Source organism: Schistocerca cancellata, chromosome 5 (genome assembly GCF_023864275.1).
Source record: "Schistocerca cancellata isolate TAMUIC-IGC-003103 chromosome 5, iqSchCanc2.1, whole genome shotgun sequence".
Classification (NCBI taxonomy): Eukaryota; Metazoa; Arthropoda; class Insecta; order Orthoptera; family Acrididae; genus Schistocerca; species Schistocerca cancellata.
The window spans coordinates 241,039,917-241,055,343 of NC_064630.1; the positions used below are offsets into that span (position 1 = coordinate 241,039,917).

At 45.1% G+C, this 15,427-nt stretch overlaps 1 protein-coding gene across 2 annotated transcripts in view; it reads right to left on the reverse strand.

The window, feature by feature from the left end:
• Positions 1-15,427, reverse strand: part of LOC126187821 (probable cytochrome P450 301a1, mitochondrial) — a 220,556-nt gene that overhangs the window by 45,624 nt on the left and 159,505 nt on the right. For both annotated transcript variants that reach the window (XM_049929115.1, XM_049929113.1), the window contains exon 7: positions 8,353-8,554. In XM_049929115.1, coding sequence (XP_049785072.1) covers positions 8,353-8,554 — 202 coding nt within the window. The remainder of the gene's footprint in view (positions 1-8,352; positions 8,555-15,427) is intronic.

The following is a 15,427-nucleotide window of genomic DNA, read 5'->3' on the forward strand; positions in this document are numbered from 1 at the left end:
AATTCCCCACAAATTTGGATATTGCATTATTCGACTATCTGACAAAATGTACACCAGCAATGAAGCTCCTTTCATATTGTTAACGCTGCCTCTCGTGAGAATACGGCATCAACGTGTCCTTCACAGTGATGCCTCAACAGCTGACTCTGTTCACTCCTCTTATATTCTTTACCCGGTTTGGTAGCAACAGTAAACATCAACAATGCTAACGCACTTTGGCGGTCGTTCTACTTATCGCAGAGAATTGCAACTCTACTCATTTACATATTCCCGGAAGGTGTGTACATATACGAAGTTATACTGACATACAACCATGTCCTCTGGGTACTTCACTTTCTTTACAGGCAATGTATGTAGATGTAGGTTGGTACACCTGATTACTGTCGGTAGGTAATGAGATGAGGGAAATATTAGGAAGGATTTTATGTGAGGAAGTTGGGATGTTAACGTTTGAAGAAACTGTAGGGTAGGTTGTTGGTGGTAGTAAATGATAGAATGCCAGGTGGCCAGGGGAAGATTTGGTATGAACTCTCATTTTAGGCGGTTTGTGACGGGCGAGGTAGGTTATTTTTAGAAGAAAGGGTGGATTTCAAGGATGAGTCCATGGTCCACGACGGTAAGGTGACTGAAAGTACATTAGGAAATGACACGGAGAGTATGGAGTTGAGGGGAAAAATTTTGTTGGTACAGGTGTAGCACGTGGCCAGGGTTGGGAAGACTGTTGGGTGTTGGAACTCAAGACTATGGCAGTTCTAAAAGAATCGAAGTTGCTCTAGGTGTTTGATGAGGTGTGGGAACTTTATGATTTGGTACAGGATACGAGTGTGATGATGATGATGTTTGGCTTGTGGGGCGCTCAACTGCGTGGTTATCAGCGCCCGTACAATTACCCAATCTTTGCTCAGTCCAATTTCGCCACTTTCCTGGATGATGATGAAATGATGAGGACAACACAAACACCCAGTCATCTCGAGGCAGGTGAAAATCCCTGACCCCGCCGGGAATCGAACCCGGGACCCCATGCTCGGGAAGCGAGAACGCTACCGCGAGACCACGAGCGGCGGACAGGATACGAGTGTGAGAATGGAGTGAGATACGTAAAATAAGACGAGGCGCATATCATTCCAGCATTGGAGAGAGGGACGAAACTTTGGAGTCCATACTACATTGGGACAGACAAGAAAGTCCTCAATTTCTCCCGACATACCTCGTGACGAAAGAGTTCACGGGTGAACTGCCGTGTGTCAGTGTCCAACGGGCACAATATTTCGGCAAGCGACCACGTTTCCATCATCAGGTGCGCTCATGAACTGACCGCCGAGGCGCCGGCACCGTGGTTTTATCTCCTCCCCTCCCCCTCCCTCCCACCTCCAGGTGACCCGAAAGCTGTCCGCACCCAGGCGCGGAGCGTTGAGCATCCGTTCCGTTCGCGGTCCGCGCCCAGGGGCGCGTGATGGCGGCGTCTTCTTAGTATCTCTGCCTGTTCTCGACGTTAGTTCGTGGTGCCTTTTCCTTTTAATCGGCTTTAAAGCCGGTTCCCAGGCCTTACTAAGGATGTAACCACTATCTCGATTGATCGGCTGTTCCCGTACTCGAATCTCGATGGATTATTTAATGACACAGTCCCATTATTTGGACGTCTGCGTCAGAACCTTGGTCTGGTCGTGATTCATCCTCTGTAATTCCGAGAGACAATATTCAGCAACCGCCGACTTGTTAGGCGGATGCAGTCTGGTGTGCCGTTGATGTTCTTGGCAACGATCTGCGATAGTATGCACCGTTTAACCTATGTAATTCATGCCACATTCGCAGGGGATCGAGTGGACTCCGTATTTCCCTACTCCTAGATCGTCTTTGACGTTACCAAATAGTGTTTGTGTCGTACTTTGTGGGTGAGAGACAGACTTCACTTGATGTTTTTGAAGAACATCTAACTTTAACGATAAAGCGCCACAGAACGGAATATATGGTATGCCCTCATCCTACTGAGGTTCTCTTCTGTTTTCCCCAGCTGTACAGTCGGAGTGGGACGTAGAGCTCTCCGAATTTGCTTCTCTGTGTAGCCATTTTTCCGGAAAACCGACCTCAGATGTTCAAGTTCTTTGTTAAGGCTCTCATTGTCAGATAGGGTATGAGCTCTGTGAACCAATGTTTTGAGGAAGCCGTTCCTCTGCGCTGTATGGTGGCAGCATGTAAGTAAAGATCGGTGTGCGTCTTCTTACGGTACACGCTGTGGCTCAATATGCCGTCTGCTCTTCTTTTAACCAGGATATCCACAAAGGGGAGCACTACGGACTTTCATGGTAAACTTGATGTTCTGGTGTATGAAACTGTGATGTATGAGGAAACATTCAGCTTGTCTCTATCATGTGGCCATGTGACAAAGGCTCGTCAACAAAGCGGAAGAAACAGGTAGGTTTCCACTGCGCTGAATCCAGGGCTTCCACCTCAAAATTATGCATGAACAGGTTGGCGACGACTGGTGAAAGTGAACTCCCCAAGGCTGCTACTTCCTTCTGCTCGTACTATCCACCGTCGAAGATAAAGTATGTCGACGTCAGGACGGACATACTTCTCATGCTGCAAAGAGACTCATTTCATGACCCAAGGTATGTAACGTAGCTGTACTATCCTTGTGTGGCCGAGTGAACAATTTGTTTCTCCTTTCAAGCGCTAATCATCTGGGTCCATTTAGACCTCGCCAGGCGTTGAGTATATCCCTCGTTGTAGTTCTCTTCAATCCAAGGACTGGTTTGATGCAGGTCTCCATGTTACTCTACCCTGCACAAGCCTCGTGATCTTCGAATAATTACTCCAATCTACATCCTTTTGAACTTGCTTTGGTCTCTCTCTCTACAATTTTTACTTTCCACACTTCCCTCCAGAATTAAACCGATCCCTTGATGTCTCAGAATGTGTCCTATCAACTGACCGCTTCTTTTAATCAAGTTGTGCCACAAATTACTTTTCTGCCCTCCTCGTTGGTTACATGATCTACACTCCTAATCTGTAGCACCACATTTCAGAAGCTTCTATTCTCTGCCTGACTAAACTGTTTATCGACCACATTTCACTTCCACTTACGGCTACACTCCAGAAAATATCATTGAGACTGGGTTTTCTGCCAGTAGTCCAGGTCTTACAAACACGATATTTCGACGTGATAACTCGAAGTCTTCATCAGGTGGTCCCTGAGGCTAACGCAGGGAAAACATGGTGGAGACGTCGACTTACAGTGTCGAAATATCGTGTTGTGAAGATGCGGACCGTCGGTAGAACACGCAACGTCAACGAGATGGCAACGAATCGCAGGGGTAGTCTAAGAGACTATACTTTCAGCAAAGATTTGCTAACACTTAAACGTATATAAACAAAATAGATACGTGTTTCAAAGTTTTACTGACCTTCAGAGTAGTCACCAGCATTGTGTGTAACCCGTTGCCAGCGATGTGGGAGTTGTAGGATAATCTTAGCAGTGCCAGATGTGTTGACAGTTCGAGCAGCGCGGTCTATTGCCCGACGAATTTTTAGCAGATCTGAAGCGAATGCCGTTAAGTGCTTCCTTCAGTTTAGAAATCGAGTTGAAATTACGAGGGCTTACGCCAGGGGAGTGTAGATGGTGGTATAGCACTTAGCAGCCCCATCATTCAAACAAATCAGTGCCGGCCGCGGTGGTCTAGCGGTTCTAGGCGCACAGTCCGGAACAGCGCGACTGCTACGGTCGCAGGTTCGAATCCTGCCTCGGGCATGGATGTGTGTGATGTCCTTAGGTTAGTTAGGTTTAAGTAGTTCTAAGTTCTAGGGGACTGATGACCACAGATGTTAAGTCCCATAGTGCTCAGAGCCATTTGAACCAAACAAATCAGTAACAGCTTGCACTGTACGTGCTTGAACATTGTCCTGCAGAATGATGGTCAGGTCCTGCAGAAAGTGTCATCACTTCTGTCTCTAAGCTGGCCGTAGGTTGTGTTAAAAAAGAAAACAGAATAGAGACAGAAGTGATGACACTTTCTTCAGGACCTGACGATCATTTTGCAGGACAATGCTCAACCACGTACAGTGCAAGCTGTTACTGATTTGTTTGACTGATGGGGCTGCTAAGTGCTGTACCACCTACTGCACTCCCCTGACTTAAGCCCTCATAAGTTCAGTCGATTTCTAAACTGAAGGAAACACTTCACGGCATTGGCTTCAAAACTGCTAAAAAAATTCGTCGGGCAATAGACCGCGCCGCTCGAACTGTCAACACATCTGGCACTGCTAAGAGTGTCCTACGACTTCCACATCGCTGGCAACGGGTTATACACAATGCTGGTGACTACTCTGAAGGTCAGTAAAACTTTGAAACACGTATCTATTTTTTACGAGCTGTAAATAAATTTTTGCCACTATTAAAGTTCCAACCCTCGTACTTTTCTTGCCATTGCAAGCCTCTATTTTATATCCTCTCTGCTTCAGCCATCATCAGTTATTTTTCTGCCCAAATAACAAAACTCATCTACCACTTTCAATGTTCTGTTCCTAATCTGCTTCCCGCAGCATCGCATGATTTAATTCGACCTCATTCCATCACCACTGTTTTGCTTTTGCTATTGTATGTGCACCTGCTCTCTTTTTAATTTTATAATATTGCATTCTTCTTGCTATCTGAGGGAATTTCGCCTGCCTCTTATATCTTACACACCAGGTGGAATACTTTTGTTACAGCTGGTTTCCCAAGGATATGAGTAGTTCTGAGGGACTGTCGTCTGCTCCAGGTACCTTGTTTCGACTTAGCTCTTCCAATGCTCTATTAAATTCTTCTCTCAGTACCATATCTCCTATTTCATATTCATCTATGTCCTCTTTCCTTCCTATAATATTAACTTCATTTCATTTTAATAGTCCCGCTATATACTCCTTCCACCTTTCAGTTTCCCCTTCTTTGTTTACCACGAGTTTTACATCTGAGCTCTTGCCATTCATATAGCTGCTCTTCTTTTCTTCATACGCCTCTTTAATTTTCGACCGACCGGTATCTATCTTTCCTTCAGTGGTACATGCTTATACATCCTTCCATTTGTCATCCAGGCATTTCTGTTTCGCCATTCTGCACGTCTTATCAGTTTCATGTTCTACACGTTTGTATTCCCTTTCTTCTGCTTCATGTGCTGCATTTTTATATTTTCTCCTCTCATCAGTTAAATTCAGTATCTCCTGTGATATACAAGCATTTATACTTTCCGTCATGAACAAATATATTCCATATTCGCTAGATAGTCGTAGGATACCTACAACGTGAGCAGCTATATCACAGAAAGAAAAACAATAATTTCGACAGGCCATAGTAGAGCCTTAGTCGAATTACGACGCTTGGGGACAGATGTGTTTCCTTCTTATACAACGTGTCGAACGATATTTTCACAAGTAAACAACAATCAAATGCGATTCCTGAATGAGAAACCTGCTGCGTAATCTTTCCCTATAAACAGAACGTACATGACGTTATTGCTGCGGTTGCGCGGAAATGATAATCATTTGTATTTCCAAGAATGTAGTGCACTTCACACCAATTTGACGTATGTTCCACGCCGTGTTCAAGGAGTTTGCAATTTTGCCAGCACTGTAATTTCAACGTGATGACGGATTATGATAACACACGACCTAGTAGTTAAAACAGAGCGTAAAAGGTAACACAAATACACATAATACGTCGAAAGCAGTGCGTAATCCCACAGTAATCCTATATTCGTATCTCCCAGATCCATTTAGTTGTAATTTCGCTGAGTGGTTGATGTAGCCATTAATCAAAACATCAGTAACTCATACTCATTGCGAAGAATGTAAAGCATACACATAGCATTAAAAAGAGCTTGTAAAGACGCCGTAAATGAGTAGGCCACAGAATTTTACACTTTAATTTTCAACATGATTTTATTATAGCTTCCTGGCATATTATACAGCCCGCTGGACCAGTAATCGAACTCAGGACGCTGCCTTTCACTGACAGTGTTCTCACCGACCGAGCTATCCTGAGATGACCCACGACCCATCCTCAGAGCTTCATTACGTTCATTGTCCCAAGAACGGCATTACAAAGTATGCATGTTTTAGTAATCAAACTGCTGAAATAGGTCGTTGTGAAAGATCACTTCCTTTATCAGTCTTCCGACTGGTTTGGTGCGGCCCACATTGGCTTACTCTCCTGTGCCATCCTCTTTATCTCAGAGTAGCACTTACAGCCAATGTCCACATTTCTTAGATGGATGTATTCCAGTCTCTGTCTTCCCCTACAATTTTTACGCTCATCATCTTCCTGTAGCACCATGGAAGTTATTGCCAGATGTCTTAACACATGTCCTGTAATCCTATTTCTTCCTCATGTTAGTGTTTTCCTCATATTTCTTTCCTCGCCGATTCCGTGAGGAACCTCCTCATTTCTATGGCACCACATCTCAAACACTTCGCCTCTATTCTTTCCCGGCCCCATTTCTTCTTCAATGTATAGATTAAAGGGTAAAGGCGAAAGACTACATCTCTGCCTTACATCATTTTTAATTATTTACTTATATGTAAAGTTCATCTTTTATCTAAAACAAATGCTTGTTTAATTGATAGACCTAACTAATCTTCAATGATTACTCTGATTTTGTATATACAGATAGAATATGAAAATAATACGACGATTTCCTTATACTACATAAAAATCTTTATACACACATCAAAAAAATTTTGCATCAGCTTTGTTTACAGAGTTCCGGAACCTGTGCAGAAAATTGGAATAGACATCAACATAAACATCATGTACGCCCTTTTTATTGCTCATGAAAACCACACATTGCATGTCGTATCACCATACAGTGAGACCTTCAGAGGTGGTGGCATAATACCCACAAGTTCATCAAGGCACCGTTGGTCCATATTGTCACACTCCTCAACGGCGATTCAGCGTAGATCCCTCAGAGTGGTTCAAATGGCTCTGAACACTATGGGACTCAACATCTTAGGTCATAAGTCCCCTAGAACTTAGAACTACTTAAACCTAACTAACCTAAGGACATCACACACACCCATGCCCAAGGCAGGATTCGAACCTGCGACCGTAGCAGTCCCGCGGTTCCGGACTGCAGCGCCAGAACCACTAGACCACCGCGGCCGGCGATCCCTCAGAGTGCTTGGGGGGGTCACGTCCATAAACAGCCTTTTTCAATCTGTCCCAGGCATGTTCGATACGGTTCATGTCTACAGAACATGCTGGCCACTCTAGTCGAGCGATGTCGTTATCCTGAAGGAATTCATTCACAAGATGTGCACGATGGGGGTGCGAATTGTCGCCTACGAAGACGAATGCATAGCCAATACGCTGCCGATATGATTGCACTATTGGTCGGAGGATGGCATTCATGTATCGTACAGCCTTTACTGCGACTTCCATGACCACCAGAGGTGTACGTCGGTCACACATAATGCCACCCCAAAACAGCAGGGAACCTCCACAATGCTGCACTCGCTGGACAGTGTGTCTATGGCGTTCAGCCTGACTGGGTTGCCTCCAAACACGTCTCCGACAATTGTCTGGTTGAAGGCATATGCGACACTCATCGGTAAAGAGAACGTGATGCCAATCCTGAGCGGTCCATTTGGCATATCTCTGGGCCCATCTGTACCGCGCTAAATGGTGTTGTGATTGCAAAGATGGACCTCACCATGGACGTCGCGAGTGAAGTTGTGCTTCATGCAGACTATAGTGCACAGTTTGAGTCGTAAGACGACGTCCTGTGGCTGCACAAAAAGCATTATTGAACATGGTGACGTTGTTTTCAGGGTTCCTCTGAGCCATAATCCGTAGATAGTGGTCATCCACCGCAGTAGTAGCCCTTGGGCGGCCTGAGCGAGGTATGTCATCGACAGTTCCTGTCTCTCTGTGTCTCCTGCATGTCTGAACAACATCACTTTAGTTCACTCCGAGACGCCTGGACACTTCTATTGTTGAGATCCCTTCCTGGCAACAGATGCACCACCGAACTGCATTTTTGTCCACTAGACTGCTCTATCCCACCCCCACCTCAACCCCTCCCTCCCCCTTCACAGCGTCTAGTGTCACTTTGTGCCCATACCAGCAGCATTTGCTGTGAGTGAAAATAGCTGAAGCTGCTACTGTCCCTGGCTCTAGAAGGATGTAAGAATGGACAGGTATTGACAGAGGAATGTGTATCGCACCAGTGGGCTACGATTACCCTGAAGCAGGATTCACGGCTGGGTAGGGAAGACAGCAATCATAACCTGTAATTACGGCATTTACGGCAGTCTTTTTGTTTCGCATGTCGAACTTGAATGCCAGCACAAAGCACACAGGAAGGTGTGTTCACTTACTGGTAGAAGTAGTCCTGCGACTTGACTAGGCGCCTCCAGGCGGGCGTGCTGATGTACTTCCAGGGCGAGGGCCTCACGTCCAGTTTGAGCATGCAGTCGAACAGGGTATGCATCGCCTCGATCATTTGCTGGGGTTCTGAGTCTGGGGGGAGGTTTCCATCCAGACAGCCAAGGCGTGTGTCCAGAGCCACCACAGAAATTGCTGCAAGGAGACGGCTATGGTTATGTAAGGCACGCAACACAAGGTTTATCAGGTATCAGTAACAAGAAATAAAAACAACAAATACCCAGTTGTGAACACGAGCAGATATAACATCAACCATTTTGTAATTCTATATGATGCTTGCCTATCGCAAAGCAGCCATCAATCATTCTGTAGGACAGACATAAATTTGTGATACACGTGTGGATCTGCATTCCTACGGCTACACATGCCATGACGATTTTTAATAGCACTTTTATGTAGTTTTTAGTCTATATTTCACTGCATTCCAATATTACCGTTTCGCCGTAATTATGGGAACACATACAGTCGTTTGACAAAATCTTGTATTGATATCTTAAACCATTTGTAACATACGAGAGATGTTATGACTATCTCATTTTGATCTTATCACCGGCGCATGTTATCGTACTGAGTGAGCTACATAAAATTCATTTTCCGACACTCGAGGTAGATAGAGACCTACCTCCCCAGTCTAAAGATAAGTTCAATATGATAGCTAAATTTCTTATACATTAAATAATAGTGACTCCCATTTATCATTGTAAACTTTTGTATTTCGTGCAATTTGTTACTTAAATGTAAAATATCACAATAACTACGATCATTATGAAGTGATGGGGACTACACCATGAAAATGACATATAAAGCTGTAGGTAACGGAAAATTCAATTTTTTTACCGAATAGTTTCTGTGAAATCAGTTGAGAAAGATTACAGGCATCGCGCCTCGATTTCATCACTGCAATGCGTCATCAAAAAATGGCTCTGAGCACTATGGGACTTCTGAGGTCATCAGTCCCCTAGAACTTAGAACTACTTAAGCCTAACTAACCTAAGGACATCACACACATCCACGCCCGAGGCAGGATTGAAACCTGCGACCGTAGCGGTCGCGCGGTCCAGACTGTAGTGCCTAGAACCGCTCGGCCAAAAAGGTCGGCTGCAACGCATCATCCACTGGTAGCACAGGTATTGGCAAAGAATGTCTGGTACATTCTGGGGCACAGGCAGCTGCATGTCTACTCAGGTCCTCACCACCACCCGGCTACCATTGTACGCTGCCCGATTAGACAAGATGGGGTACTCTTCACGCAGTTTCAGCCACTTGCACTGGCCTATGCTACGTAGGTAACCCGCTTTCTTTCGGTGTGCACCCTATCCAATCATCTGATTTCGACAAAAAATAAATGAAAGTAACAACACTAACAAGACAAGAAACGAATAGAATACAACCCTTAAAATGCGACTGGAGGCATACAGTTCAACAAGTACCTACTGATATGAATATCAAACATGAACAAAAGTCTCAGATAACCTGAGAGGGTCCCATATCTATGTGGGCACCAGTTGTCACCAACAGAGGCTGCTGTTCACCAGCTAACATACGAGTGTCCACTACCGCAGTATGAGGGGCGTTCTATAAGTGATGCAAAAAATGCGGAATTCGTTACGGGACATCGTGGAATATTCCCGTTCCGATTCGTAATGGCGCTTTATGTAGCCTACAAAAAGGCGTCTGCAACGGAGGTGCGTTCCGAGCAGAGAGTTTCTTTTGAGTTTCTTTTGACGGAAAACGAGAGCATCGCAGATATTCATAGGCGGTTGTTTACGGAGACCTGGAACTGAACAAAAGCACGGTGAGTCGTTGGGCGATGCGTCTCTCGTCATCGCAAATAAGATCGCGCAAACCTGGCCAGCCACACACAGCTTTGACTCGTGCAATGTTGGAACGTGCGGACACTCTCATTCGAGGTGATCGACGGATCACCACCAAACACATCGCTGCCCAGCTAGACGTCTCTGTTGGTAGTGCTGACACACTCGTCCACCACTTGGCTTACTTAAACGTGTGTGGCTTCTTAGTTCTTCGCCGCCGCCTAAGAGAAGACTAAAAGAGCGCACTGAAGGAACGTCTGTGCGGAATGCTTACGCGTTACGTGGCTGATAGCGGCAATTTTTTGTCGAATATCGTCGCAGGAGATGAAACATGGGTTCATCACTTCGAACCGGAAACAAAACGGCCATCCATGGAGTGGGGCCACACCACCTCTCCTCCGAGGAAAAGGTTAAAAGCCGCACCTTCAGCCGGTAAAGGCACGGCGACAACCTTCTGGGATTCTGAAGAGGTTACTCTGTTTGACGCCACCCATAGAGGTGCAGTTATCAAATCTAAAGTGTATTGTGCTACTCTCCAGAAATTGAGGAAACGACTCCAGCTTGATCGTCGGCACAAAAATGTAAACTAACTTCTTCTTCTCCAAGCCAATGCAAGGCCTCACACAAGGCTGCACACCCGAGAAGAGCTCACGAAACTTTATTTGCCTGTTCTTCCCCATCTACCCTACAGCCCGGACCTCGTACCTTCACATTTCCATCTATTTGTCCGAAAGAAGGATGCACTCCGCGGGGAACAGTACGAAGATGATGGGGAGGTTACTGATGTAGCAAGACGCTGGCTCCGTCGTCGACCGGTAGGGCGTACCGTGCAGGCATAGAAACCCGCCCAGCAAGGTGGAGTAAAGCTGTCGCGCTGAATGCAGATTATAACGAAAAACAGCATTTTCTATGCACAAGAGTAGGGAGTAATATGGTGTAATGGAATCCTTAATAAAACCAGCTACTTTCAGAAATAAATGTGTTGCATAACTTATTCATCACTCCTCTTAACTTTTAATAAGCGGTTAAGGTCATTCACTGTCAATGTTTTCAGAATGATTTCAACATAGGGAGAAGCATATGATTATAAAAATACAACATACAATATGAGGCGCAGATCGTAAGGTAGAACACTAGTCGTAGATGTTGCAAGAATGAGCAAATGGATTACAAAAACACAAATAGGTCAAAAACGAAACTGGAAAAAGAAAAATTGATGAAATGAGAACGGAGATGAAGATAACTTCACGTGATCTCACAACAGAATGAGTGAAAGATTTGCATCTCTTTGACTCGAACCCATGAAGTGTGTATAACGTGATATGCTTGTGCAAGTAAAACTCCCTACACTTAACATGAAAGTATTGGAGAAAGATGTGTAAACACGACGTGAGGGAGAGATTGGTGGGAGACACACACTTAATGTCGAATTGCTGAGGTGTGGGGAACGGACACTTATACAATACTTGGAAATCAACTAAGATTTGGAAAATTGTCGCGCCTTGGACTTCAAATGGTTCAAATGGCTCTGAGCACTATGGGACTCAACTGCTGTGGTCATAAGTCCCCTAGAACTTAGAACTACTTAAACCTAACTAACCTAAGGACATCACACACATCCATGCCCGAGGCAGGATTCGAACTGCGACCGTAGCTGCCTCTCGGTTCCGGACTGCAGCGCTAGAACCGCACGGCCACCGCGGCCGGCGCGCCTTGGACTTCAACGTGCATTTATCATGCAGGTCGGTTAGAGTATGTGTAAAGTGGAGAAATGCCGCTGTTTGCCCCTATAGTGACTCGGAACGGAGTAGAATGGCCAGTTAGTACACGTTCAACACCGGAAAAGTCACGAATATCATTAAGGCAAGATCATTTGCATGACTCAGCCAAGAAGTCTCTTACCTACAAATCTATCTATATGGGAATAGAGTGAGAACCACTGAATCCTTACAAACTTCATAATTTATTATTTTTTAATAAATATTATCGGCAAATATCCAATGAAAGGCCAGTCGGACTAGCTGCTTCATACAACTGGGGGCATGCTATCTGCATCCTCAGGGATCGTTCTGAATGTCACCGCGCTCATATCCATACACAAGCAGTTATTGTTGTTGCGGTCATCAGTCCCGAGACTGGCTTGATGCAGCTTTCAAAGCTACTCAACCCTTTGCAAGCCTCTTTTACTTTCCGTAACTGTTGCTGACTAAATCCATTTTAACTCACCGTATTTATCGCTTGGTCTCCCTCTACAATTTTTCCACCTCTCCCCCTTCCCCCCCCCCACCCCCCACTTAAAGTTGTGAAATGAATTTCTTTTCTTTATGTGGTGTCTGTTCTTTCTTCTCTCTCTCATGACTGCGGTGGCTGTGTAAATGTCTTTAAGTCACCAATGGTTCGGAAGCGTCTGGATAGTAGAGAATGATAAGTTTTAATGCTGAAAAGGGGTTAGTTCTAGGCCGTTCGACTGTACAATGGATGCTCTCGAGTGCGGCGGCTGGGCAGTTGTTTCTTTCGGACATGTCCCAAAGAACAGACACCACATGTATAATTAAGACGAGAATAGCTAATGATCACTCATGGAAATCAGCGAAATGCCGCACGTAATGGATAATGACCAAGGGGCACTACTTCGGTAGTTTGTACACAAGTCGAGAATTTGGGCCTGACGAGAGGCGTGCTAGGGTAGTCCATGCAGGTGCAGTGACCATTGCGTCCAGCTGGCGTAGTGGTCAGCACATCGGCCTAGTAAGCAGGAAACACGGTTTCGAATTCCAATCCAGCACAAATTTTCAACTTTCCTCATTGATTTAAATCAGTGCCCACTGGCAGCTAATATCATTAATTCCTCTTTGTCTTAATTTATTTCTTCCCTATTTCAATTTAGTACCTTCTCATTTGTTATTCGTTCCACCCATCTAATCTTGAGCGTTCTTCTGTAGTACCGACATTTCAAAATTCTCTGTTCTCTTCTGTTACGAAGCACTCGCCATCCATATTTCACTTCCGTACAAGGCTACACTACAGAAAAATACCACTCAGTAAAGATTTCCGATAATTTAAATTTATATTGCATCTTAACAAATTCCTCTTTTGTAAAAATACCTTTCGTGCTATAGCCAGACTTCATTTTATATCCTCTCTTCTTCTGCCAACGTAAGTTATTTTGCTGTCTAAATAGCAAAACACGTCTACTACTTTGGCGGCACATTTCGTAATCCCATTCCTTCAGAATCACCTGATTCAATTCGATCACATTTCATCACGCTTTTTTACATTTTGTAGTGAGCACATTGTGCTCATGTGGAAGCGATCTAGATGCTTGTAAAACAATAACTGGTAGCCAAGATCGGGGGAATTAAAAAGAATCATGGAATAAAAAAGAATTCCTGTGATCTTGGCTACCAGTTTATTGTTTTACACGCTTTTTTACTTTTGGTGAAGTCCATCTTACAATCTCTTCCCGAGACACCATCCAATCCATTCAACTGCTCTTCCATATCCTTCACTGCTTCTGACTCGTTACGTCATGGGCAAACCTCAAAATTTTTATTTCTTCTCCCTGAAATTTTATTCCCTCTTCAAATTTGTATTTGGTGTCTTTTACCGCTTGTTCATTGTACAGACTGAATAACATCAGGGATAGGCTTCAGAATGTCACATCCCCTTCTCATGTTTGCAACAGGGAAGCACTAACCGGAACACTACCTTTAAGAACACGCCTTCTAATTGTGTCGAAGGTTGGCACCATAATTAAATAGCATCGCTGAAGCGGTGATGTTGAGTGGGTCATTTGACTGAAGCCATAATAGGTGCTGAGAGAAGAGGAAAGTTAGTTTCTTCTGGGTAGTCTCATGATATGATTGATTCTCTCTCGACTGAGTAATTGTTTAGGAATCGTCTATGTTTCGGAAGTGTCTGGATGGCACAGAATGAAAATTCATGCTACTGAAAAGGACCTACTGCTGGGCAGTTGGACGGTACAGTGTACGCGCCCGATTGCGGCAACTGCGCAGTTGTTTACTTGAGTAACCTATGTTTCAGAAGCGACTGTACGGTGCCGAGTGTCAGTTCTTCAGGGCGGTAGCAGCGTGATAGCCACACGTAGCGGGCTGAATGCTAAACACGTTTGCCGTTAAGCGCGCGGCCTTGGGCGTTTCTGTCGAACATACATCGAAGTGCCAAAACGTTATCACCATCTGTTTATAGCTTGTCTGTCCGTCACTGGGATGAAATACGTCACTGGATCTGCGTATCAGAGATCCGACAGTTGGTTGATAGGTTTGTGGAGGTACGTGGCATTAGATGTGTACACTCAGGTCATGTAATTCGCGCAAATAACGGACCGCTGATTTGAGTAAGCGGTGATGGCGCCCGATAGCGAAGCAAATGGGTTCCATAAGCTAGAATGAGATTTTCACTCTGCAGCGGAGTGTGCGCTGATCTGAAACTTTCTGGCAGATTAAAACTGTGTGCCGGACCGAGACTCGAACTCGGGACCTTTGCCTTTTCTCCGCTGCAGAGTGAAAATCTGAAAATCTGGAAACATCCCCCAGGCTGTGGCTAAGCCATGTCTCCGCAATATCCTTTCTTTCAGGAGTGCTAGTTCTGCAGGGATCGCAGGAAGGCTTCTGTAAAGTTTGGAAGGTAGGAGGCGAGGTACTGGCAGAAGTAAAGATGTGAGCACGGAGCGTGAGTCGTGCTTGGGTAGCTCAGTTGGTAGAGCACATGCCCGCGAAAGGCAAAGGTCCCGAGTTCGAGTCTCGGTCCGGCACACAGTTTTAATCTGCCAGAAAGTTTCGGGTTCCGTGGGATTTACACCAGGCGAGTTTGGTCGCCGAAACATCAACATTGGGTTCACTATAATGCTTCTCAAACCACTGTAGCATGGTTCTGGCTCCGAGACAAGGACAATTATACTGCTGAAAGATGACATCGCCATTGGGGAAGACATCAAGTATGAACGGATGCATGTGTCTTCGATTACTACCACAGGTCCCATGCAAGCGTAGAATAATGTCTCCCGTAGCATCATACTGCTCCCACCAACTTGCGTCCGTGTTGCGCAGCACGTTTCAAGCCGCCGTTCACCTCGATGATGACGTTTGAGGTGACGACTATCGATCTAGTTTAGCAAAAATTTGATTCACCCGAGGAGCCAACACGTTTCCACTGATCGGCGGTCGAATTCCGA